Raw genomic sequence first — 26,506 nt, 5'->3', positions numbered from 1 at the left:
CAAAATTCAGAGATCTTCATTTGTCCACTGATGTACTCACTCCATCACAGAGGGCCACTGGGTCAGTCAGCCTGGACTTGCCTTTGCTGAAGCCATGCTGGCTTGTCTGGAATCACCTTCCTGTCCTCTGTGTGCCTTAGCAGAGCTTCTAGGAGGACCTGCTCCATGATCTCCTCAGGCACAGAGGCGAGGCTGGCAGGCTGGTGGTTCCCAGTTCCTCCTCTACCCTTCTGAACCAGAGGAGGCCTGGAGCCAGGCCAGGGAGCGGCCAGGAGAAGGTTTTAACCACACGAGTTTTATTTTAAATAAAACTGAACACAGATGCAGGCTTTGCGACCGGAGTGACAGACCAGACAAGCAATGCGACGGGAGGGACGATGGCCAGGGCCAGCTCTGCCTGCCGCTCTTGGCAAACACACCCCAGCGCAGACCTGGCTGGCTCAGCCCCAGGGAGTCCTCTGCGGCCATGGGCAAGAGGAGAGGACTCCATGGTGGTGACAGGCTCCCACTCTGGGATCCTCAATCCTGGCTACTGGTGGTTCAGTCTCTCCCTTGCTGCCTGCACCTGCATGTGCAGGCAGGTGGCCATGTCCTCAGCCAGGCTGGGGGCTCTTTATCATCTTTCCAGAAACCTGAAGCAACGTCTCCCTCCTCCAAGCTATGTCCTCTCTGCAGCTGATGAGTGGCCACCGAGCTCCGTGCAGTGGTCCCTGGCTCCAGCCTCCCTCCCTGGGGCTGGCAGGGTGCAGGCAGCACGCTGGCACCCTCCACCCCAGGACAACCGCCCCGAGGAGGACTCATTCTTTCCCTCTTGCTCTCACACAGCAGGGCAGGCGGGGACACAGGGGCAGCTGCGGCACTCACACCGGAGGGGACAACGGAAATAAATATGGGGGGGTGGGGGTGGCGAGGGCTGGAGCCCGTGCCCACCCCCCCCAGCCCCCGGCAGAGGTACAGCTGTGTTCCTCGCTGGGTGGACATCAATGATGGAGACAGCAGCTTCCCACTGGAGCTGCTGGACGCCGTGATGGAGACTGTAATGGCGTGTGACGGTGCGGGGCGAGGCGCACAGGCTCAGGACCTCGAATGTCTATGGTGGGGGGTACAGCGCGGGGCGGGGCGCGGGAGCGTGCCGGGGCTAGTACTCGTCCTGGTCCTCTGGCTGCTGCTCCTCCAGCTCATCATCGTCTGGTGGGGCAAAGCCCTCCTGGCAAGGGGGTACAAGCGGCAATTAGCTCAGGGTTGGCATGGGGTAGGCAATCCTGCTCCTGACTGGCTCCTGCCTTATCCCCATGCACCCTTCCAGCATGAGCAAGGGCTTCAGCAAAGCCCAAACTGCCCCCTCTGGCACCAAATGAGGGCAGAGGCTGGGAGCAGCTGGGAAGAGGGTCTCCTCCCAGTGATGCCCAAAGAGCAGGATGGAGGTCCTTGTGGGGTGGGCAGCGATGCCTGGCCCTCACCTCTGTGGCGTAGAGGACACTGATGATGCCGGTGATGATGGGGCTGTTCTCATTCTCATGCTCCTGGCAGATCAGCTCGATGTCCCGCAGCTTGCTGAAGTAGAAATCCCGCTCCTTCTCCAGCCCATCCACTGTTAGCTTCAGGTCCATCAGCTGCAGCAAGGGGCCAAAGCCTTTAGCTCAAAGCCCCCATACATGTGGGCTCAGCACTGTCCCCACTCACCCAGGGTGCCCACTGGGCACCCCAGAAGCAGGCAGGGGTGGGCAGGGGTCCTGCCTACCTGCTGGTTGAGCTCCAGGATCTGTGCATCAGCCTCAGTGCCCCCGTTACGAGCTGCAGGGGAGTTTTTCCGGAGGATGCCGCTGGGAACGTTGCTGAGGCGAGCTGGGTTTGATGTGTTCTTGGGGCCGGTGGGAGAGGTTCTCTGGGGGACTTGACAACAGATGGGGACCAATGGGTTAATACCGGCCTGGGGTCATGATAGCAGGAACCCCTCCCTGCATCGTTTGTGGTGCCTGAGGCCAGCAGCAGGCAGCAAGAGCAGGCAGAGCACTGGAGACTGAGCCATGACTGGGCTGTCCTCTGCCTCAGTTTTCCCTGGCCAATCTCATCCCTAGACTCCGTGAGGGGTGCTTGAAGCCTAGCTGGTCTTTGACATGGAATGGAGAGGGCCCAGTTCTTGAGATGCTCCCACAGGGTTGGTACAAGTAGCTCACAATGCCCACAGTGCATCACTCATGGCTAGGACCAGGTTGGCATGGTGGGGAAGACAGCCAGAGTGGGGTCAGTCAGACTCAGGGTGAGGAGGATGGAGGCAGCTGAACCTTACCCAGCTCCCCAGTCCCCAGTCCCTCCAGTGTCACCTCTGCCCTGCATGTCCCTGCAGACTCTCTGGCCCACCCCTGATCAAAAGCAGGCAGCACAGCAGGGCACAAGCAGGGATGGCGGGGGACAGGGTTGTGGGGGTAGACACCCGTCTGTGGCCAGACCGACGCAGGGTGCAGGAGGGCAGGGGGGCAGCGCTTGCCGGGGAGGACCCGGACATTACCTGCAGTGCCAATGGGTTTCTTGGGTTTGTTGAAGATGTGATCACCTGGGTTTGGGGGGGGTGTGACGTCCTGGCCCTGCCGTGCCAGCAGCGGGTTGTACTCCTTCCCGTCGTAGTTGGCGTCGAAGAACTTCTTAAACCATTGGATGAACTCAAAGTTGTCCTGGAACTTGCCCTTCACCAGTCTCTCCACTGCGATGATCTGCAATGAGGACAGAGAGAGGGTGGCAGGGCTGCACCCCAGCATGGCCCCCACCCCACTGTGAATCCCTGACCACCCCATGGACCTACTTTGTCCACTCCCATCTTCTTGAAGGCAGCCTGCAGCACCTTGAAGTTGTGGATGTACTCATGCTCCAGCTTGGCCTGGAACTTGACCTTCCGCAGGTGGACGCAGCCAGGGAACAGCATGTCCATGAACTGGCAATAGGCAGCCCCTGCACCGGGGCCACACCGTGGCGTCAGGGGAGGGGGTCAGCAGCACACCACCACCATCTATGTCCCCGTCCCTGTCCCCCCCCGCCACTGGGACCCACGTCTCACCTGAGCAGAGCTGCTCAATCTTGGTGTAGTTGAGCTGCAGGGAATCGTTGACCCAGGCGAGCATGTCATGGCGGCTCAGGTTCTCGCTGGTCACCGACGTCGAGTACACATTGACGGCCATGCCCCAGCTGCCAAGAGATGAGCACCATGATGGCATCATCACCCCGGTGTGACCCTCACCTTGGGTGCTGTGCGTCTCAACACAGCCCTGCTGCATGGCAAAGGGTAGCAGGACTCAGGGTGTCCATCTCATCCAGCCTCCAGCATCAGGGGACACCAGGGCCAGGACACTGAGGACCCCCAGCCCCAACTGCATCTTCAGGTGTATGGGGCATGAGGGTCCCTGGTAGTCCTCTGACATCCCAGATGGCCAGGTGGACCCCTCCTCTAAGCAGGGGCAGTTGGGTGCTGAGAAGCGGGACCCACCGCAGGACACGCATGCAGAGCAGGATGCGGCTCACAGGCAGGGTGTCTCAGAGGGATACAGGCACCACTGAGGGCACTGCCCCTGTGCCAGGGCACAGCTCCTTCCCTATGCAAGGCCATGGGGCTCCTGGGGGCTGCTGCTGGCCCATAAGCAGCTTATACCCCCCCTTGCAGCCCTAATCTGCTGGGGCCAGGATCGGGGTCCATTAGAGCAGAGCTTAGAGGGGCAACATCTGCCAGCAGGCACATCCACAAACCCGCTCCCAGATGGTGGAGGGCTCTGCCTGGGCACCACAGGAGTGTAGACCCCACCGCCGCGGCTGTGCCACGGTAGAGCATTAAGGAGCCATGCTGAGGAGCTGGGGGGTGGTGCACCATCCCATCCCTGGCCATCAAATGTTTTAGAGCAGAGATCATCCCTGCTGCGCCCTGCCTGAGTGAGGGTCCCCAGCAAACCTTGTAGCTCCATGCCTCCCTTACCCTCCCCACCCCCCCCCCCCCCTCCGTCCCAGCACAGCAGCAGCAGTGTTAATCCGCTTCCAGCTTCCCGGTGAGGGGGGCTGTAGGGTGTGGGCCCAGCTGCCAGCCAGGGCAGGGCTCTGGGTAGGGAGTGCCCTCCCTTCCCCCCCCAGCCCCCTTTGGCCCTCCATCACCTGCCTAGCCCCACTTTCCTGCTACCACAGCCCAGGGTGTTGTGTGGGGCTGGTGAAGGGGTGCACTGACTGCACCATGCCTACACTAAGGGCATGAAAGGGACTCCCTGTCACCCGGCAGAAAGGAGCTGTGGGTGCACCGGTGGGTGGCCGCGGGGTGCTGCCACCTCCCTGGGCTTGTGAAGAGGGAAGGTGTTGGTGACCGCAGCCCCCCCACACACACTCACAGCCTCGGCACTGCTGTGACTCAGCACCGGTGATGCACAGCTACACATCTCAGCTGACTGAACGGCCGCCAGCAGCTAAGTGCGGTCCAGAGCCTCCCTGGGACCCCCAGCGCCCCGTCCCACCCCACGCAGGGTCAACGTCGCTGTCAAGCGGCAGGAGTGCTGGCGTTTTTAGCTGCTGGAAACGAGGCCCCAGCAACCCCCGGCACGGCGTCGGGGGCACCGCAATCGCCGGTGAGGAGCTCGCATCGCCTGTCCGAACAGCCGCCGGACGCCCAGCACAGGCTGGGGGCTGCTGGCAGGTGCCCCCCGCAATCCGGCAGCACTGGAGCTGAGTCATGCGCGGCGGAGAGCCAGAGCCACGCGCACTGCGGTGAGGCCGCCGCGGTGCAGCCGGGAAAGGGACAGCGTCTGCCTGCCTGCTGCCGAAGCGGGCAGGGGGCTGGCTGCCCACCCCGGCGAGGAGCCAGCAGCCGGTTGACAATCCCCTCCCTGCCACTGCCGTCCTTTCCCAAAATAGCTATGAGCAGCTGCCGCATGGCAGTGCCGGGGCAGGGCTGCGACGGGTGCTGGAGGCTCCCCGGCAGCGTTTGGCCATTGTGCCGAGCCAGACAGGGGTAGCTCTTGCCCTGCTCAAGCCGAGGTGATGCATGGTGCCCGGAACCGGCACACAGCTCTCTGGCCTCTGCCAGCACTCTGTGTGGGCGGCATGCACCATGGGGCACACACTGCTGGCACCAGGGTTGGTACATCCCCACAGGCAAGCCTACCACTCAGCCCCTTCACTGTGGTGTGCCTCTCATGGCCAGGCCCAAGAGACTTTTGCTGCACCACCACTGAGGACATAGGCAGGCAGCCCCTCACCAGGGATGCTCCCCGGGTACGTAGGATGGCACAGAGCCAAGGACTGAAGCACTCAATCATGGCTTCAGGCACAGGGCAGCCCCCAGTGCCATCCCAGTGCCAGTATCAGTGGGGTACACCACCAGGAAAAACTTTGTCCATTGCTGGTTGCGAGCTCAGCCCAGCACCTTCCTCTTCACCTTGCCAAGCAGGAAGGGACACCTATGCCACCCCCTCACCACTCAGGATTTCCACCGTGCTTCCCAGCAAGCTGCCGGCGTTGGTGCCCCGTGCCTTGATGCAGCCACGGCCTCCCCTTCGCTGAAGCAAGCCAAAACTCATGCCAAAGGCTGCAGGGATGGGTGTCACTGCAGGGTGAGTTCGGGTGTCACCACAGCGGCCACACCCTGGCGTGCTGCCGCCAGCTGCACCCCAACTCTTGCACACTCTGTCGTGCACCTTGACCCTGCTCTGGCACGACACAGCCCCAAGCATCCAGCGTCACCAGCACTGTAAAGGGACGCTGCCCAGGGCACAGAGTGACACCTACTCTCTGAAACACCATACCATGTTTCCAAGCCCTTTGTGGCAGTGACAAACATGCCCCAGCATAATCACAGGGAAGCCACTGCTTGTGCCAGCCCTCTGGCCCTGCTGCCACCCCGATGTCAGGTGACAGACACACCCAGGGAAAGTAACCTCTGGCCTGGCCAGTTTGCTGCCGCTGCCACCAGCTTATGCAAGAAAAAAGGATCAAAAAAAAAAAGAAGTTAGCCCCAATTCTTGGCATGCCGTGGGGAGAGGAGCTGCTCTGGCACAGGGCTCATCACATGGCTGCCTCAGATGTGAGGTCCCCAGGGGGCAGTGGCTGGTGCGACAGCGTTGCCCTTGCTGCCAGGCTGGTGCCTCCGTGGTGGTGTGATGCAGGGATTCGGGGTGCATCCCCTGTCATGCTGGGCAGCCCCCCCCTGCCTTTGTGCCGCCTGTGCCGGGCGCCTGGCCAGCCCTGCTGCCGGGACAGGGGGGGACGCTTACCGCTGCATTTTAATTGTCCGGCCGCAGAGCTGCTAATCAAGGCCCAACAGCGAACAAAACCCTCGGGCGTGTCTCTCTGCCCTGTCCCGCCGGCGCTGCCGGGGCGTGGAGAGGTCGTCCAGCCTGGCTCCTCGCACCGACGCTGCCGGGGAGATGGCGGCAAGGCACTGGCGTCCCACGCCGCAGCCCTCGCTGGGCCGGGGCCGGTGCGCTCTGGCCAAACAAAGCGAGAGGAGAATGAGGCCGGCAGCCGTGCCGAATGTGTTTGCTCAGCACCGAGGCAGTGGTGCCAGCGCAGGCTGCCAAAGCTGGGCACCAACTGCGTGCCACTGCAGCTACTCGGGCACCAGATGGGCAGCACTGCCTACCGAGCCTGTGAGTTGGTGCTGACCCCTCGCCGTCCGCACCAGCCTGGCAGCACCGTTGTAGCAGAGCGAGGTGGGCTGCTGCGACTCACAGGTTCTATTTTGGGAGTCGTCCCGGTGGCTTCTCAAGTGACAAATACGCGAGGGGGGTGGCAGACAAGCCAGTGGGGGCTGAGTGCTGCGCGTAGCTGCTGCAGTGCCGCCTGCTTGATCTGGCAGCTGGCAGGCAGTGGGCAGGGTTGCCCAGGCACTGGCAGAGGTGGCCACTTGCACTGGTGACCATCACAGATGTCCTTCCCAGTGCCACTTCCTCCTACCCTGAGGACAGTATCCCCATGTTGTGCCACATCAGAGCTCATGCATGGCAGATGGGCTTGCCTGGGTGCAGAGAGCACCCAGCTCCTTGCAGGATCCATCCCCTGGCACTTTACTGGTTTCCCAGGTCTTTAGCAGGTGGCAGCGCTCATCCCAGCCTGTGGCAAGGGAAACTCATTCATCAGAAGCTCATGGCTCTCCTGGTGGTGCCAGGCTGATGGGGACATGGAGCACAGAGAGGGTGGCCCAGCCTCATGAGTCCCTCTCTGCTCCACTCTGGCTAACCTAAATAACTTGAAATAGCAGCAGCAGGAACATGTGCAGAGCTCAGTGACGCTGGCAGCACCTCCCATAGTACCCGCCTCACCCGTACTGGCGTCCTCATCCGGCACTGCATTCCTGAAATATTAATGACAAGTGCCTTTTGATGGCTCAAACCCAGCGGTTGGCAGACTCAGCATGGGGAGAGCCAGTCACTGGCACCCCATGGCCGGAGACATCCACGCCAGCAGGTCTGTGCCATGGCAGAGCAACCTCTGATCCAGACAACTTCTCATGGGCAATGGCCAAGCCACAGAAGAGAGGCCCCACATGCCAGTGTGCCTGTGCCACTCACTGGCGAGAACCATTCCTCAACATGTCCCCATGCACAGACCAACTATAGTGGCACAGAGTGTTCCCAGGGAGCCCCAGTGGCACTGGAGAAGCCAGGATCTGTGTACTACATGCCATGGCTCTGGGGACCCTGTGATGAGAGGGATATTGGTAGATGGGGCTGAACGTCCCATGGGAATGGCATCGTTGGTGCCAACTTGCCTATGCCCCAGTTGTCCTGGGTGTGACACCATGCTGGAGTCACCATGAGGACTATGGACAGGAGTGCATCATGCTCAGAGAGGCCACCGTGCTGCCAACCGCACTCTTCTGGACTGCTCTGGCCAAGCCTATGCCACGTAGGCTCTGCTCACCTGTCCCAGGAGCATCACCCAGCACCAGCACCCTGCTGCCCGTGGGACAGGGGCCAGTAGCACCACGAACCCCACACCTGGCAGAGACTCGGGCCCTGCAGGACCCTTACAGCTCGGGGATCTCCCCTGTGATGCCCAGTAACTGGTGGCGATGCCCTGTAACCGGTAGTAATGACCAGTAACCGGCGGTGATGCCCGGTAACTGACATTGCGTGGTACCAAGAGGCCGGTGCCCAGGACTACAGCTCCCGGCGTGCTGTGCCTGTGCCATACCGTACCGTGTCGTACCGGGGCCGCGGCCCTGCGGGAGACGCAACGGGGACGCAACGGTGGCCGCCGCTGCGTCAGGCCGAACCCCGCCGTCACTGACACCGCCGGACTCGACCCTCCCGGGCCCCAGAGCTCCCCAGCCGTTTCCATTACGGTCACGGCCGCTCCATCTCCGGTGCCCGACAGGGCCCCTGCATCCCCGGGCCGCTCAACCTGTCACGGCCGCACCATCCTCCGGGGCACCGAACAGACACCCCGACCCCGGCCGCTCCGCGCGCCGGTTGTTCCATCCCCCGAGGCCTCGTCGGCCCCCCGCGTCGGGTCCCGAGGGGGATGTCTATTGCCAGTACCGGGATGCGGGAGATGACGACGGCCCGATGCGGTGCTGCCAAATCCCTCCCCGCGGTGCCGCCCCGCACTCACCGCGCTCGAGCAGCGGCCGCTCCTCCCGCCGCTCCGCAACCTCCGCACCGCGCCGGGCTCGCCTGGACCGGGCCGGGACCACACGGGTCGCCCCGCGCATGCGCACCCGCTACCGCTGCCGCCGCCGCCCCGCCCCGCAGGCGGGGCCAGGCCTCGTTCGTCCCGCCCCTATCGCCATGGTAACGGCGTTCCGACCACGCCCTCCCCCGGAGCTCTCCCTCCTGCACAGCGCCCCCTGCGGGCGGGTGGGGTCTCTCTCCGCATCGCCGGGATTCTGTCGGGGCATCCTGGGGTCCCAGAGCCTCCTGGGACATTTGGGACCAATCTTCGGCAGTCCTTGTGACACACGTGAGAAACTTCAACGCTCCCCCCAAGACCACAGGGGCTCCCAGGGCCCCTGCAGCCAGGAATCCCCTGGGGATACCCAGTGTCTTTCTACGGTGGTGTAATTACGTTGGCAGGCAAGGGAAGACCAACAAATGTCCTCTGTCTGGAATTCTGTCAAGCCTTTGCCATAGTCCTCTCAAGATCCTTCTCCCTAAGCTGGAGAGATATGGATCTGATGGGTGGACTGTCCAGCGGATAAGGAATTGGGTGGATGATCGCAGTAAACAGCTCAATGACCAGATGCAGATGGGTGACAAGTGGTATCCTCTAAGGGTCTGTACTGGGACTAGTGCTACTCAATGCATCCATCAATGATACAGACAGCAGGACTGAGCGTATCCTCAACAAGTTTGCAGATGACACCAAGCTGAGTGGTGCAGCTGATAAGACTGAAGGATGGGATACCGTCCAGAGGGACTTGAATGGGCTGGAGAAGTGGGCCAAGGATAACCTAACGAGGTTCAATAAGGCAAAGTGCAAGGTCCTGTGCTTAGGTCAGGATAATCCTCAACACCAACACATGTTGAGGGATGATGAAATTGAGAGCTGCCCTGCAGAAAAGGACTTTGGGCGACTGGTGGATGAGAAGCTGGACACAAGCCAACAATGTGCACTTGCAGCCCAGAAAGCAAATCATCCTGGGCTGCATCGGACGAACTGTTGCCAGCAGACTGAGAGACGTGATTCTGCCACTCTGCTCTGGTGATACCTCCACTGAAGTACTGTGTTCAGCTACGGGATCCTCAACACAAGAGGGGCACAGACCCTGGAGTGGGTCCAGAAGAGGGACAGAAAAATGATCACAGGGCTGCAGCACCTCTCCTAGAAAGGCAGGCTGGAAGAATTTGGGCTGTTCAGCCTGGAGAAGAGAAGGCTCTGGGGAAACTCTAGGGCTACATTTCAGTATCTGAAGGAGATCGTCAGGAAGGCTGGGGAGGGACTGTTCAGAAGGGCTTGGAGAAATAGGACAAGGGGCAATGGTTTGAAAATGGAGCAGGGGAGATTTAGGTCGGTCATCAAGAGGAAGTTCTTTACCCTGAGAGTGGTAAAACACTGGAACAGGCTGTTCAGGGATGCAGTTGAGGTCCTGTCCCCAGAGATATTCAAGATCAGGCTCGATGTGGCCCTGGACAGCCTAATCTAAGCGCAGGTGTTCCTGCTGCCTGCAGAGGGGCTGACCAAGATGACCTTTGAGGGTCCCCTCCAACCCAGTGCAATCTGTAAATCTGAATCCGGGATACTCAGAGTCCCCTGAGATGCTGGGACCAGTGCAGCCCAGGACCCCTTGTACCTTCTTTGAAACCCCTACCTCCCATTCTTACCCTATAAGGCTGCCCACCCCTTCCTCCCCCATCCCTGCCCCTACAGATCCACAAAGTCCCCTACCTGCACCCCACCTCTGCTCTACAGACTCTCCATCCCCACCCAACTACAGAACCCCAAACTCCTACCTGCACCACACCCCCACCCAACAGAATGTTCATCTCTAAAGCCGGCCTTGCTTGAGGAGATGGTCTCAGCACCCCATCCTGGGAGCAGCATGACGGGGGACAATGGACAGGTGCGTAGAGGTGGTAAATGGTCCCATATCCTGACAGGGTTGGGGTGCAGGTGGAGGTGACGCAGAGCTGACTGTGAGCCTTAATTCAGCTTTGACTCCCATGGGCTCCCTCAGTGACCCCTACCTAAAGAGAGGTGGAGGCTGGGCACTGTGAGAACGGTCTTTATTGAGCAAACAGAAACGTACTGCAGGATCCTAAAACGGTCAATAGGAACTACCCGGGGGCGGGCGGGACCCCCCCCCCAGCCCCAGGCTGTGTCCACCTGGCTCCCCCCCACCACACACCTACAGGGACCATCTAGGGGAAAAGTGCACAAGGGACAACTCACATCTGACACTACCCCAGGGACAGCTGGGTTGGTGGGGATGAGTGCACAGTAGAGGTGATAGGGACCCCTTCCTGCTGGGGCTATGAGCACCACGACCTGCAGCCCCCGGCCCACATCCCGCTGGCATCTAACCGACCCACACTCCACTGGCGCCCGCTGTGGGTGCTCAGGATCATTGGGGTCCCCAGCGTCGAGAGGCAGAGGCAAGGGGTACACTGGCATGGTATGAAGCAGACCCTCACTGCTGAGGAGTTCATGTGTGCACGCTCATGTGGATGGTGTGAGACATGTGTCGACACACACGGAGCACAGTGAAGAGCCTGCTGGCACCTCGCGCAGAGGGAGTGCCATACACGATGTGACATGCGCGGCGCCGTGTGCCCGAGGCACGTCCACTGCCATCATCTCACTGAGAAAACACACGGTGTGACAGATGTGTGCACACCCGTGGCACAGCAAACCTGGTGGCATCTTGCCTGGTGGGATGCAAGTGAGTGCAACAGCCATCCCGCCGAGATCACACGCAGCGTGACATGCGTGTACACGCACGGCACGGTGAGGAGCCTGCCAGCACCTTGCACCAAGGGCATGGCTGTGCCATGAAGGTCTCACTGAGCCCCATGTGTGGTGTGACATGCAGCAGTGAGGAGTCTGCTGGCACAACTCATGATCAGCTGCACACGTGTGCCAGCACGGAGATGCCAGCCCCGTGTGCAGGTGCATTCATGTCGTGATGCTGTCAAGGCAGAGGAAGGGCTGGGGCGGGGACTGGGGGTGGGTGCAGGGTTCGAGGGGGTCAGCCCGGGGGGGTGGGGGTCCTTGCTTCTCCCCTAATGCTAGTGACACAAACCACTTCAGAGTATTTCCACGTGATGCACAAACAAGTCAAAAATTCACTGATCCAAACCCAACGTGCAAACAGAAAAGGGCCGGGGCAGAGCCACCCACTGCCCCCTGTCCCCTCCGGCCGGCCGGGTCACAGCCCCCGGCCCACCGCACACGGCTACCGGCTATCACGGCAGGACGGGGGCCGGGCAGGGCCCCCCTCTCCCGATGCGAGGGGAGCCCCGCCGGAGCCGGGGTCCCGGGATGGGGGACGGCGTGAGGCCGGCGCCTGGTCCTCAGTTGGGGGACAGGTCCCCGGCTTTACCAAATGCCGCTCGACCGGCCTCCGGGGGGAGCGAGAATCCGGGCCGAAGCTCGCTTTGGAACGTGGTCATCGATCTGAGAACCTGCCGAACAGACAGACGGACGGACAGGCGTCAGGGAGGCTGGGGCAGGGGCAAGAGCTCCATAGCCACCCTGGCACCACTCGTGCAGCCAGCAGCCCGACCACGGGCACCGTGTGTCCCCAGCTTCTCTGTCGTGGGTGGGCACTGGAGCACCAGTGTCTTGTGCTGCACTGGCCATGCTAGGACAGACTCTTGCAATCCCTCAGGTCCCTGTGACCCACTCTGTGGAGAATCACTGGTTGGCACTGAGCTGTGGTTGGCATGGGCAGCACTGAGCACTGCAACCCAAGGAGCGGGATGTGGCAGACCCCACTTCCACCTGAGCATGGCACATAGCACACAGCTTGGTCAACTCAAGTGCGGGGCAGTACCGCATTGGGAGGGTGGGCACCAACCAGGGCTATGGCAATGCCTCCCATCCCTCTGGTGCTGCCCCCAGGGACAAAGGTGCCTGCCCAGGACAAACACAATGCCTGCGCCAGAACAGTCCTGCCTGCCCTGGAACCTTGTCTACCCCATGCCTAGCATGGATCCCTGCCTGGCATGGACACATGCATGGACGGATGGGTGAGGGACCTGCAAGTCTGGGGATCGGTCTGGGGTCTGCTCCTTACTCTGCCATGGCAGCACCAGTGGGGTGCAGGCCCCTACCTAGAAGAAGTGGGGTGGCAAGCACTCGGTGCCAGAGAGCTACCGGAACCCTCACTGTGGCCCTGCTCTTACCGGAGAGGCTGAAGCTGGACTCGTGGAGGTCCCTCATGCCCCCGTGTCGTGTGGCAGGCCGGGTGGGCGTATCGGCCAAGGGTGTCCCCGTCTCTTTTTTCCCGGCATGCACAACCACGGCCACGTCCCCCAGGTACGGGGTGCGATCCACACCCCGCAGCTTTAAACTCTGCCGGAAGGGAGAGAAGAAAAGCAGAGAGCGCGTCAGCCCCGGCTGGCACCGTGCCATGGCGGGCCAGGGGCTGCGGACAGCACGCAGGGGGAGCATCGGGATGGCTCGCAGCGAAGCGGGATTTGAGATGCCACTGCCTTACCGCGGGGTGCGGATCAGCCGGGTGTGGGGGAAAGGACCGGGGCTGGGGCATGCTGGGGCTAGGGAGAGAGTTTTGGTGTGAGGAAGGGTACAGCCAGGGAGAAGAGGCGCTGAGGTGGGTGCTGACTGGGCTGCTGGTGCAGAGAAGTGCCAAGGCAGGGGGTGACCCTGATGGCACTGCCCTTTCACTGTCCCCATGGCAATGCCAAGCTGACTCCTCTTACGTGCAATGCCCCATGCAGACACAGCAGACCCTGCCCCGTGCTCCTGGTGCTGCTACAGCAATGCTTAGGTCCAGATGGGCACCCCAGTGCTGACCATCGCCTCCCAGACCCCTCAGATGGTGCCAGGTTTCCCCTTCCCTCAAAGCATCAGCACCACATTGAGCCCCCCTGTGCATTCACCATGGCCAGGCACAGAAGGGTCCTTAGTGCCAGAGCTTCCAAATGTTGCACTGAGACAGCCCTAGGGACACAGGAGAGCAGAGGAGTTTGGTGGGGCGTGCTTGCATGCCTGCTGTGAGATGGGGGGACAGAGAGGAAGAGAGGGGATCTTGCAGCATCACTGAGCATGAGCAGGATCAGGAATGCCTCAGGATTCCCTCACATCCCAAATGTGTCACTCTCCTGGTGCACACAGAGCCACCATGAACTGCAGCCACCATGCCTACCTCATGGGGCTGCAGAGACCCGGCAAAGGACAGAGAGCCCAGGGCAGTGGAGTGTGGAAGACCCCACTGCTTGGCACACACCTGGCACATGCGTTGGGATGATGGCAGCAACGTGCAGGGTGACATCTGCAACATGAAGCTAAGGTGCCAGGGACCGGCAGGGCCAGGGGGTTCCTTTGTGTGTCCACCATCAGGAATCTCATCACTGGCACTCAGCCCAGTTGGGCATAGCAGCTGCACTGTGTCCATGCAACACTCCAGGATGGTACCAGCACAGAACTGACATGTCACCGAACTAGGTGGTACAGATCTACTCCTCTCAGCACCAGGCAGCACTGTCCCATGCCACTCACCCCACAGTGGTCACTGTCCCTCTCGTGTCCCCTCCAGCAGCCAGGAACAGTACAGCCCTTGCCCTCACACCAGCACAATACCAGTGCAACCCAGCACCATCCCCATACCTTCTCCCTCTGCACCAGCTTCTTGTAGACAGAGTCTGGGAAGGAGCGGAGCGGGCAGAACTTGCCGGTGCCCTCGGCGCACATGAAGACGCCGTTCTCATAGACCACGCGCCCGCGGCTGATGGTGACCAGCGGCACTCCATGGCACCGCATGTTCTCGTACAGGTTGATGTCGCCACCCTGCACCTGGGTGCTGGCCGAGATAGTCCTGGGTGGGAGAAATTGGCAGTGAGCAGGTGCCTAATGGCACTGGGAGTCCTCTTTCCGGCCATCTGCCAGTGGCTGCACCTACTTGGTAGCTTCAGGGTCCCAGACCACAACATCGGCATCAGCCCCAGGGATGATCCGGCCCTTGCGGGGGTACAGGTTGTGGATCTTGGCAGCGTTGGAGCTGGTCACGGCCACAAAACGGTTCTCATCCATCTTGCCCCCGACCTGCCAGCGGGTTTGGGTGGGATGAGGATATGCCAGGCTACATCCTGCCTCAGCCCCACAGTGCTGCCCAGATGCCTGTGTCTCATCCCTCACACCCTGTGCTGCCTACGCCAACCCCCCCCCAGCTCATGGGTAAAGGACCTCAAGGGTCCCAACCCTGCAAGGTCTCACCCTTGGGATGTTAACTAGGACTGGTTGTGAGGTGATCTGCTGGGGAGCAGCCCTATGGAGAGGGACCTGGGAGTCCTGGTGTATAACAAGTTAACCATGGGGCAGCAATGTGCCCTTGTGGCCAAGAAGGCCAATGGGGTCCTGGGGTGTATTAAGCAGAGTGTGTCCAGCAGATCAAGGGAGGTTCTCCTGCCCCTCTACTCTGCCCTGCTGAGACCTCGTCTTGAATACTGTGCTCAGTTTTGGGCTCCCCAGTTTCAGAGGGACAGGGATCTGCTGGAGAGGGTCCACTGGAGAGCTACGAGGGTGATTAGGGGACTGCAGATGCGGAGGAGAGGCTGAGGGACCTGGGGCTGTCTAGTCTGGAGAAGAGAAGACTGAGAGGGGATTCAATCAATGTTTGTAAACATCTGAGGGCTGGGGGTCAGGAGAGGGGGGACAGGCTCTGCTCACTGCTCCCTAGGACAAGGAGCAATGGATGGAAGCTGCAGCACAGGAGGTTCCACCTCAACAAAGGGGGAACTTCTTTACTGTAAGTCCCAGAGCACTGGCACAGGCTCCCCAAAGAGGTTGTGGGGTCTCCTTCTCTGGAGCCTTTCAAGGCCTGTCTGGATGTGTTCCTCTGTGATCTGTGGTTGTGCTCTGGCAGGGGGGTTGGATTCAATTTCCCTGGGTCCCTTCTAACCCCTAATATCCCTCTGATTCCATCCCTTGAGGATACCCTCCCTGGAGGGCCCTAATCCTGGGGGTCCTTAGTACTTATGTTCCCTTAAGGTCCCAACCCTTGGGAACACCTTCCCTGGAGGGCCCCAGCCCTTAGAGGTGACATCCTTGAGTGATCCTCAAAATTGTCCCCAGGTGACCCCTCACTGCTGGGGTCGACACCCCTTGGAATTTTCATCTCCTCATCCCCTTGTGTGCTGCTGGGGCTGTGCCCCTTATTGAGACCCACTGGACTGCACTGGGGAGCACCTCACCCATTCCCACCCCAGACAGCAAACTCCCCAAGCAACATCCTACCCCAAAGCTGTCCCACTGCTGAGCCCCCAAGAGAAAGGGGGGGGTCAGCCCCATCCCAGTCTCATTCAGAGGGGCAGGGGAGGGGTGCAGGCCCCCATACCACGCCTCGCTCCCAGATGATGTTCATGCGGTCCTGCACCCCACTGACGCCGTGGGGGATCTTGGTGAAGTCCTCCTTTCCCATGGCCTTCTGCTTCGTGCTGAAGGGTCGATGGTCAGAGGCCACAATGTTCAGCGTGTCACTGTAAGAGGATAGGGTAGAGTTGCTGATGGCATAGCCAGGGCAGCTCAGGCACAGCCAGCTGGCAGTGGGGGGACCAGGGAGCTCAGTGCCTAGGCAATGAAGCATCCATGCAGTAGGGCTCCTGAGTAGCTCAACACCTGGGGAATGGAGCACCCACGCAGTGGGGTACCCAGGGAGCAGGGTGTCAGAGGAGTGGGGCATCCATACAGTGGGATGTCTGGGCAGCTTCGCACTCAGGGAATGCAGTACCTACGCAGTCTGGTGCCCAGGGACCTCAGCACACAGGGAACAGGGTGCCTAGGGAGTGGAACACCCAGTATCCCAGGTGCTCAGCAAGTGCTTGTGAAGCGCAGCAGTCACAGAGTGAGGCACCAAGGGAGCACAGTGTGAAGTGAGAGCCCAGTGCCCAAGAAATGAGGTGCCAGGGAAGCTGGATGCCCAGGAGGAGGGTGTCCAAAGAATGGGGTGTCTGAAGAGCACAGCATCAGGGGAGCATGGTACCAGAAAGCATGGTACTGTCAGACAGGGAAGCTGGCTGGCTTGGCACCTGGCAGCAGGACATCTGGGAATGCTGGACATGAGAGATGCCCAGAAAGCCCCATGTACTATTTGCAGGATGCCCAGCAAACGTAGCAGCTGAGGAGGGTGCACAGAGAAACAAGGCCTGTGGGGATGGGGTGCCCAGGGCAAAAGGGTGCCAGGGGGTGCCTCACTTGGCGAGCAGGCTCATGAGGTAGGCCGAGGTGTTGGTGTCCAGGCGCAAGGGTGGCACAGTGACGTAGGCAGCAGCGTGGAACCAGTCCTGGTGGTAGTAGTGCAGGCCGGTGAGCGTGGCGTGCGCCGTGGTTGTCTCTGCATACACCACCTTCCCTGCCGGGCAGAAGCACAGGCGTGGGGCTTGGGGCGAGTGTGCAAGGAGCGTGTGTGAGCTCTGCCTGCGTGGGCACTGCTGCAGGCAGCGTGTGCCCCCAGCTGGGCACAAGCCAGTTTCCATGCGTGTGCCCATGTGGTCACGTCTGTGCAAGCCTAGAGCTGTGGGGTCACACGTGCAGATGTGGCCAAGGGCCCACGTCCCCTCACCGCTGCTGCTGGAGCCACCTGTCTGTCTCTGTGCATCCACTGCCACCCATCTCCTGTGCTATGAACGTCTATGCCTCTGCACACACATGACTCTGCTTGTACCCGTGCCCACATCCCTTCAATTGCATGACCTTCCCAGTGCCCACATTAACCTTCTTCCTGTGCCCGTGTCCCCACATGTACCCAGGGCAGCCAGCTGCCCACCCAAGCCCCCCATACCTTGCATCTTGGCAGCAGCAATGACATCCCCCGCAGACATGCTGGAAACGTTCACCAAGTAGACGGGGCAGTGGGTCTGTGAAGAAGGGGTCAGTGCCAACAGCCTTGTGGGCACCCCAGCTCTACAAGAGGGCCCCATGGAAATGGGGTGCCCACCCCCAGATACAGCCCAGGACCACTCACCCTGTTGGCAATGGTGATGACACGGTGTGTGGCTTCAGCTTCCAGCTGTGAAGAGAGTGGGCAGTGAGACATGGCATAGCAAAACGCCTTGCTTGCACCAATGGCTGGGTTGGTGGTGCAACGATAGGCATGCAGATGGGTACACAGGGGGCAGATAGGCAGTGCCAGCTAGGAGGATGCCTTAGAGGATCTCACCCGTGTCCCAGGCCACCATCTTTGCGGTGATGACAGTGGACACCTACCTCTTCAGGCCGGCTGATCTCAATGCCCTCCGGTCCCGTGATGCCCAGGTCCAGTGCCTCCTTTGCTCCCTGGGGAATTAAGTCAGGAATGAAGATGGGGCAGGAGGGGGTGACAGGATGACCCAAGCACATGGCTAGGTGCCCATCCCTGATGCATTCCTGGTGCTCACCTCGGCCACCAGCTCGCCATTCTCAGCATGGACGCGGGCGATGGCCCCGATGTCGCGGCAAGCCCGAAAGACCTGGTAGAGCTCGCTGTCCCGCAGCATGTACAGGTCCTTGTAGGTCATGAACATCTGGAAGGAGTTCACCCCCTTCTCCCTCACCAGCGTTTCCATTTCTGCCTTCACCTGTGCCAGGACAGGAAGGGCAGCACGGTGAGGGAGACAACACGGTGGCCCTGGGGTGCATGCTCCCATCTCCTCATCCCACCATGGGGCCAGGACCAACACTTTGTCCTTGGGGACACAAGATACAGGATTTGTACCCACACCCTGGGGTGATCTGGGGAGTGACAGATGCTGGGGGGATTTTGCTTGCCACGTCATGCTGTGATCTGGCCTGGCCACATCCCCAGTGTGCTGGTACTGGGATGCACCCTGGGGAGCACCCTATCCATCCCCATCTCTGGCTGGGGCATGGGGTACTCAAGGGCTGGGGTCTCCCTGCAGTACACCTGGCAGCAGCTTGGTTCAAGTAAGGCCTGCTCCTGCTCCAGGACTGCAGGTACTGAGATTGCTGTGGGACAGAGTCAGGGCTCTGAACAGGACCACCACCATGGGGGTCATGCTGGAGGATAGGGTCCCCACCCCAAGCTGGGAGTGTCACACCTAGGCACCCCAATATCTTCCAAAGAGCAGCAGCATCCAGTGATGTGCTCAGTTCTGCAGGGACCCCCTGCCCTGCTGAGCCTGGCTCAAGGCAGCTCAAAAGGCAGCCTGGGGGCTCAGCCCAGCCCACCTCACCAAGCAGCTAATGGGATCAGTGGGGTCAGGAATTAGCCCTGGTCACAGCAGCTGCTCCTGGGCACTGGCTGTGCTGGGGCTGCTGGAGCCAGGCTGTGTCAGGGCAATTGGACTCACCTTGGGTGCCCACCAAGTGATGCCCATGTGCAGGGCATAGTCACAGCAGACCTTGGGGTCGGCCAGGCTGCGGCATTTCTCGTAGGCATCCAACAGTGAGGTCTCCTTGTCGGGCAGGACGTGGCCGATGATCATCGTTGTGCCCCCGACCAGGGCTGCCTGCAGGGTGGTGGGGGGGACACGAGATTCACTTTGCTGGTGAACATCTCTCAGAGCCCATGGTGCTGCTCAAGCCATGGGGTGGTACAAATCCTGCCTGGCTACGAGTGGGGCCAGTCCCTGGGTGGGTAGTCTGGGGAAGCAACATTTGGGGCACAGTGTTGCCCACAGCTTGGTGTGGACCCTGGGCTGGGTCCTGTTGCAGGCAGGGATCCCCCTCATCACCGTGGGGCACAACTGCCACCCACAGGACCATAGCTCTGTCTGCAGCTCCTCAGCTGCAGTAGGACACATCTGGGTGCATGAAACATGTAGAGGGCCCCATCCTGCTACCCACTTGGACATTGACCCCTGCCACAAACACCAACAGCTGGATTTGGGGTACCAAGGGGATGCCCTGCCTGAGTTGCTTGTGAGTCTGGGTACTGCAGCCTCCCCCAGCTGCACCCCTGGCATGGGGTGGAATGGGAGTGCCTAACCCAGCCCTGGCAGCATGGAGGTCATAGGGAGAGCCCCCCCCCGAGCCATTGCATGTGTGGGCGGTAGGGAGGGTGCTTTGCACCCAGCAGTGTCCCTGGTTCACCCGGCCTGGCTAATCCCCAAAGCTCCTTTACCAGTTGGCCCTCATGGGCTGGTACAGGCACTGGCATGGTGCTACAAGGCAGCCTGCTGGGACAGGGAGCAGGTACAGCATAGGATACCCATGGTCACTGCATCAGCACACTGCCCTCTGGTACATCTCTGTGCCCCCTTCACTGTGTCATGATGTGGGACTGCCTCCTAATCCCTTGCTGCAGCAGCTGTGGCATTGCTGAGCCCTCTGCCTAGTGATGCTGGGAGCACTGGGACCAGGCACAGCCAGTACTGATCTGGCACAATGGCTGCTCTGTGCAGAGTGCTGGAGACAGCTGGCCCAAACACTGCCCAGGACAAGACCACCTCAGCCCCTTGACACCCCCAGGCAGTGGCAGCTGGTGCACAGCACCACAACGCATGCAGCACTGGGAGGGCCCCAAGCTGAGCTGGCACCATGAGTGCTGTGGACCCAGAAAGGAAGGAGGATGCTCACAGCAAGGAGACATGATGGATGGGAACATCGGGACAGGCAGTGCCAGGCCAGGCTGTCAGGGAGCCAGCACTGCCTGCAGTGCTAGGGCAGAGCCTGCCCACACCACTCAGCTCCTGCCACTGAATGCTCTTGCCTGCCCAGCATCCCCCTGCAGTACCTATCAGCATCCTGGGGACCAGAGAGCTGGGAACCAAGCCCCAGAGCTGGAGGCTAGTGGTGCAGATGGGCAGCACATCCAGGAATGTGCAGGGCAAAGGGGGCACAGACAGACAGTACCTTGGTGCCATGGTAGAAGTCATCCACGCAGGTGGCATTCATGAAGGTCTGGTGGAAGTGGGTGCTGGTGTCGATGCCACCCGGGATGACGAGCTTGCCAGTAGCATCAATGACCTTGGCCCCACCAGGGATCATCAGCTCACGGCCCACTTGCTGGATGATGCCATTCTCGATGTAGACATCAGCCTCCAGCGTGCAGTCATCATTCACCACCTTCCCCCCCTTGATGAGGATCCGCATGGTGGCCGCGTTGGCGAGCATGGCGCTGTGAAGGCAGGTGTCAGCCCAGGGGTGACCAACAGGTGCCCCCATCCCATGCAATGCCCCGGGGCCAGGAATAATTCACCCCCATCTCCCACCCCAGGGGGTCCCTAGGCTGGCACACTGCTGTCACTGCAGCGAGTTCCTCTTCTCGGCACGGGGAAACCAGGACAGGCAGGGCTGCGGGCAGCCCCGCGGCTGCGCATCCACCATGCCCATCCCCGCCCCGGGCCATGTCAACACTGGATTATCCCGGGAAATCCGTGGAGGCGGGGGAGGGCGACGACGGACTGAGTGCTTAGTGAGAGCTGCCGCCCTGTCAAGCCCCCCCTTGCTCTGATGATGTGATCCCGCATCCCATCCCACGCCAGTTAACCTGTAGTCCCTGCACCCGGTGTTGACTAGGGCGTAGGGCTGCTGGACCCTCAGCCCTGCATCCGTGCTTGGGGCAGGCTTCCCACCTTGCCCCGAAGGCACTGTAGGGTGGCCCGGGCTGACATGCAGAGGGCATCAAGGCTGGCACTGCACCCCAAGGCATGCCCCATGGCCCCACAGGATGCCAGTTCTGCTAGAGCTCCCTGTGCTGCTCCAGAGCCACCTCTGCCCCCCTCAGTAGTAAGGGGTGTCCCCAGACACAATCTATAAGTCCTTTGGTGGATGAAGGTCAAACACCATCGACCAGTCTGAGCAAGGACGGCAGATGCTGGCTGCATGCGCACCCTGGGAGTACGTCTCCACCCTGGGGACACAAGGTGCTGGGACCCCACCAGGACTACTGCCTGATGGACCCACTTCCAGAGACTCCAGCAGTGCTGCCTCCAGGCAACAGCCAGGGCACACGTGGGCAGCACAGCACCATGCTGGCACAACCACGGGCCAGAGCTGACCATGGTGTGGTGAAGGCCCCAGTGCCTGCTCAACCTCTGCCCCTGAGCCCCTAGGAAGACACAGTGTATGTTGTTCCTGCCGTGATGGCAGGGCAAGCACAAGGCTGTCCAGACGAGTGTGCCACTGGCAGGGGCACAGTCCCTCATGGCAAGGGACCGGCCTGTTCTCCTGGCATCCCAGCACCGCTCCAAAGGGACTGCCCTGAGCACATGTGAGAGATTCCCAACTGCCCAGCAAAACACTGGCTCGGCAGCAAATGGCTTCCCTGGGTGCCAGGGAAGCTTAGAGGGTCTGAGCTGGGCCTTGCCAACAGCTGAGCATTCCCAGCACGGTAAGAAGCAGCAGCTGCCCTTGGAGGGAAATCAGCTATGCCCACCACAGGGTCATGACCACCACAACCACCCTTCCCAGGCTCATTCCTTCCCCAGGGTTCCATGAATGATGTCACAGAAAAGCCCAGTGTCAGCCCATGTCTTTTCCTGCTGTTCTGCTCCTGTCTGAGGACTGCAGTAAACATCTGCTGGGAAGGTCTCACAGGCAGCCCTCCACTATGGGGAATGCCCCTGGGAAAGGTAGCCTCTCACTCTGCCAGAAGTGCCACCACCAAGGCTAACTGTGCCAGCTGCCAAAAATGAGTCCCAAAGGGTCTGAGTCGGGATGGTGACAACCTTACCGGCAGCAGCTCCCTGTGCAGCATGCCAGGCTTCCAAGGCACACTGAGCACTGGCACCTCAGCAGAGTTGCTACTGGGGCAGCTCCTGCCTGTACTTGTCCCCACACTGCCACTCAGCTCTGCCTCAGGCACTCAGGGAAGCTGCTACCCCAGGCAAGGGCTGTGCTGTGGGGCACCCAGACCCATGGCTGTGTTGCCGTGGTGGAGGGAGGTGGTGCATCGTACCCCAAGATGAAAACAGGTTGCTGTGATGGACAGATCTGGAGCACAGCAGCACACGGGGAGACAGCTTGTGCCATTTCCCCATGGTGCTGCAGCACCCACTCGACACGGGTGGGATGGGGGGAGAGGGCATTCACTGTGCCTGGTGCATGGCAGAGCACGGTGGACATCACTAGGATGCACAGGGGGTGAGGTGCTGGCCGTGGAGACAGAGAATCTCTTGGAGACACAGGCAAGGGCGAGCCCCGTGTGGGCTGGACATACTATACAGATGAGGGCTGGCAGCCCAGCATGCTGCCCAAGGCCTTGGCCACCATGGAGCCACCCACATACCTGCCACTCTGCTCCCCCAGCCTCACTGAAACAGGCTCCCTTCCTGCCTCCTCCTCAAGAACCTGACTGGCCACTCACTGCCCCGGGCCCCAGGAGAGATCTGCCACTCCCCACCAGTCACCATGCCAGCTGACATGCCAGTCCCAATGCCTGGCAGAGCAGTCCCCCACGGCTCAAACCCAGTATCCCCAGGGCCTCTGCCCTTCTGGCCCACATCTTCTGCTGCAGTAGCATCGTGGCAGTCTTGCCCTGAGAACACCTCGGGGGCTCTTGCCTGTGCCATGGTAAGCTGATGAGGTCTGGTGGCACAACTGGCAGCAGCAGCAGCAGTGGCTGCTGACTGAGGCTGTAGCAGGAGGTTTCTGGGAGACAACAGGTTCCTCAGGCAGGGCAGAAAAGCAGTGTCAGCACTGGAGGGAGGGGAGCTGTGAGTGTCCTTGGGGAACCCCCCTCGTTACTGCAGCTAACACCCATGTCACAGGCCCTGGGCTTGGCAGTCCTTGGGCACTGCCAGCAGCACAGTCGAGCTGTGGTGATGCTTCACAACATACAAAGCAGTGCGGCCACCTAGGAGGGCTCATGGCCCACCCATTGCTGTCGGCTGCTCTGCTGGACCTGAGCCGCGGTGGCTGGCGGGGCGGGGGCACAGGGACAGCTGTTATCCTGCTAGGACAAAGGGACTCTGCCCTGGCGGGGGCTGCTAAAGGGGCACCTGTTGGGGCCTTTGTGCTGGGGCACTGGGGGCTGTGGTACGGCCACACACAGAGCTGCATTGTGTGGCAAGGGCAGGCCAGGAGCTGCTCTCATGACTGGCCTGCCACAGTCACCCCAGTGTCCTCTGCTTTTGTCTGTACTAGTGAGATCCCCGGCAGTGACCCTGCCTGTCACCCACCCTCCTGGCTGGGCCCTAGCCGGGACCCTCTTTTGTTGGCACAAGCACTTCTGGTGATACCAAACCATAACCACTGCCTGTCTCTGGCTGGCAGCAGGGGCAGGTGGATGGGCATCACCCCCCACTACAGGTGCCTCTTGTGAGGGGTCACAATGCCACATCACTCCCAGCCTTGCCTCTTCCCCAACTCTGCTTCAGACACAGCCAGGGTGGATGCCAGAGTCCCACTGCAATGATGCATATGGGGCCTGGGCTGCCCTGGTGCCAGGGGCCAACTGACCAACCCCCCAGCCACAATGAGTTTCAGCGTCTGGGTGACCATGTCACAGGACCAGAAGGGACAGGAAAACCCATGTGGTGCCTGGGGGGACTGTGATACATGGATGATGGGCCAAGGATGCTCTGGCAGGGGTGCTGCGGGTGTGCGAGCAGCCGGGCACGGTCCCCTCCGGCACCTTGGTGCAGCACGTGCCACAGTACGGCATGGCCACACCCGAGTGCACACAGGCGCGGTGTCACAGCCGGGAGGTGACAGTGCCCGGTGGGACTCTCCCGGTCCTGTGATGGGGTCACTGTCACACCCAGGGTGTGCCGGGAGGGCACGCCGCGGCCGCCACTGCGGCAGGCCGGCGACACGGCGGGCACCGAATCCAGGGATGCTGCCAGTCCTCGGGGAGAGGGTTTGATATGAGGCTGCGGGAGGGAGCCCAGAGCTGGGGGTGAGTGGTCCCAGGACAGAGAGCTGGAGGTGCCCGCCCTGGGAAGGAGTCTGCAGGGCCCCGGGGCAAGGTGCGAGGGCATCAGGGCGAGGCGCGGCCCGAGGCTGAGGGGCGGCCGCAGAGATGCTGCGGCGGGGCCCCATTGCTCAGGTCCCGGTAGGGGGGATGCGGCTGCGCCCCGGCCCCACGGGCCCCGGGGCGGCCCCGCAGACAAAGCCCCGGTGCCGCCCAGCACAAAGGATGCTCGGAGCCGGGGCGGGGCCGTTCGGGAACCCCCGTGGAACAATGGCCCTGGCCTGGCGGGACCCTCGCCCGCCACCCCCACCGCCTCTTTCTCCCCCCGCACCCCAGAGCCCCGCATTGCCCCGGCGCCCCGATCTACCGCACCTCGCGCACCTGCTACTCCGCACCCGATCGCGACACGGCACAGACGAAAGAGAGCCGGGCTCATTCGGGCGGGGTTGCTTCGTCGGCACACTCCGCCGAGGCGAACCCCTCGCGCTGTCGCGATACCATCGCCCTGTCGCGACAGGTGGGCTCTCCGTACATGGGCGGGAGCCACACGCAATGTTTCTGACTCGCCACACCCTGCCCGACGCCCTGTGCAGGGGTGGCGGGGTACTCCTCTTCTCCGCCTGTCGCGACACCCTCGCCCATCGCGATATATGCACCTGCCGCGATTGTCGTAGCCGTCGCGATACCTCCGCGACAATTCCCGCCAGTATGAACAGAATGTAATGGAACGGAATGGAACAGAACAGCCCAGCACAGCACAGCCCGGCCCGGCCCGCCCCCACCGGTACCTCCCGCTCCCGCTGGTACCTCCCGCTCCCGCCAGTCCGATGCCGAGCCGGTGCCGCTCCAGCCGCTCCCGCTGCGCTCCTCGGCCGCGATCGCCTCTCACCCAAACCTGCGCGGCGGGGGCGGGACCTGCGCGCCGCCCCGGCCAATTGCCGCCCTCCTTTGTCCGCCGAGGGGCGGGCCCGAGCGCCCCCAGCAGGGTTGGCTGCGCGCCCCTGACTGACGGGCGGAGGGGGCGGGGCAGGGCACAGGGTCCCGCCCAGCGGTGCCACCTGCCCGCGCGGCTGCCATGGTGACGGGAGTCGGCACAAAGGGGCGCGGAGCGGCCCCCGGTAACCCGGCCCCCGGTAACCCGGCCCCTCCGGCCCCCGAGCCTTCCCCTGGGGACCCCCACGACACCAAATGGCCCTTCCCGCAATACCTCCCCATGGCACTCGGCGCTCCCTCCATGGTACCGAGCGGCCCCCTGCTATAGCACCCCGTGGTCAGTTCCCGTGGTACCTAATGGTTGCTCCATGGCGCCCGGTGGCCCCGCTATGGTGCTCAATGCCCCTTCCCCCGCCCCCCACCGTGGGACTCAATGAACCTTCATGGCAAACAATAGTCCCCACTATGGCCCCAAAGGCCTTTCCATGGCACCCCCCAGGAGCCTCAGTGCTCCCCCATGGCCATTTGTGACACCTCCACAAGCCCCCCACCTCAGCAGTGCCCAGCAAACCCCAGCACATCCCAGTAACATCCAGCAGCGCCCAGCACACCCTAGCAGTGCCAGCAATGCCCCAGCGCAGCCCAGTAGTGCCCAGTGCACCCTAAAGGATCCCAGCAGTGCATACTAAAGCCCATCAGTGCCTAGTAACACCCAGTTGTGCCCAGCACCACCCACTACTACCCCAGTACAGCCTGGAAACACCCAGTAACCCCCAGCACAACCTGACAGATCCCACCAGCCTCAGTATCTCCCAGCCCATCCAGACAGTTCCCATCACAACCCACCTCAGCAGCCACAGACTTCCAGAGTGTGAGGAGAGATGCAGAAGGTTGTCTCTGACCAACCACCTAGGATTTAGCCTTCGGCCTTAGAAGGTCTCTTGTGGCACTCTCCTCCAGCCCAGCTCCATCTCCATCTCCCTAGCAGCAGCTCTGCCCCTGAGCACAGTGTCACTGAGTCATGCCAGACTCACAAGGACCTTTGAAAGCCAAATAGCCAAGGCATCAGCAGAGACATCTGCAACTAAGAGCAGGTGGCTCAAGCCCTACCCAACCTGGAACGCTGCAAAGACATGG

General features: G+C 61.5%; 2 protein-coding genes across 9 annotated transcripts; both read right to left on the bottom strand.

Annotated features, from left to right (window-relative positions):
* Positions 1-279: 279 nt before the first annotated feature.
* Positions 280-8,716, bottom strand: MAPRE3 (microtubule associated protein RP/EB family member 3). Of its 5 annotated transcripts, none has more exons than XM_064146509.1 (8): positions 8,578-8,669; positions 6,237-6,449; positions 3,053-3,180; positions 2,801-2,946; positions 2,510-2,711; positions 1,742-1,893; positions 1,461-1,613; positions 280-1,207 (listed from the first exon to the last, which is right to left on the bottom strand). In XM_064146509.1, exons 2-8 carry the CDS (start codon positions 6,242-6,244, stop codon positions 1,139-1,141), a joined length of 858 nt encoding a protein of 285 aa, XP_064002579.1. In that variant the 5' UTR covers positions 6,245-6,449; positions 8,578-8,669; the 3' UTR covers positions 280-1,138. The 5 variants fall into 5 exon arrangements, with proteins under 5 accessions (XP_064002579.1, XP_064002580.1, XP_064002582.1 ...); XM_064146510.1 differs by having other exon boundaries at positions 2,555-2,711; XM_064146512.1 differs by having other exon boundaries at positions 2,801-2,887.
* A 1,955-nt stretch (positions 8,717-10,671) lies between these two features.
* Positions 10,672-25,351, bottom strand: DPYSL5 (dihydropyrimidinase like 5). 4 transcript variants are annotated; one of them, XM_064146504.1, is made up of 13 exons: positions 25,244-25,351; positions 20,434-20,698; positions 18,930-19,088; positions 18,018-18,197; positions 17,848-17,916; positions 17,606-17,650; positions 17,423-17,498; positions 16,837-16,993; positions 15,980-16,121; positions 14,546-14,688; positions 14,254-14,461; positions 12,810-12,978; positions 10,672-12,086 (listed from the first exon to the last, which is right to left on the bottom strand). In XM_064146504.1, exons 2-13 carry the CDS (start codon positions 20,692-20,694, stop codon positions 12,001-12,003), a joined length of 1,695 nt encoding a protein of 564 aa, XP_064002574.1. In that variant the 5' UTR covers positions 20,695-20,698; positions 25,244-25,351; the 3' UTR covers positions 10,672-12,000. The 4 variants fall into 4 exon arrangements, with proteins under 4 accessions (XP_064002574.1, XP_064002575.1, XP_064002577.1 ...); XM_064146505.1 differs by having other exon boundaries at positions 25,225-25,335; XM_064146507.1 differs by lacking the exon at positions 25,244-25,351 and adding an exon at positions 24,818-25,038.
* Positions 25,352-26,506: the final 1,155 nt, after the last annotated feature.

Source organism: Pogoniulus pusillus, chromosome 7 (assembly GCF_015220805.1).
Source record: "Pogoniulus pusillus isolate bPogPus1 chromosome 7, bPogPus1.pri, whole genome shotgun sequence".
NCBI classification, from domain to species: domain Eukaryota; kingdom Metazoa; phylum Chordata; class Aves; order Piciformes; family Lybiidae; genus Pogoniulus; species Pogoniulus pusillus.
Note: the sequence above shows the minus strand (reverse complement) of the source record. Positions and strands in the feature narration are given on the sequence as shown.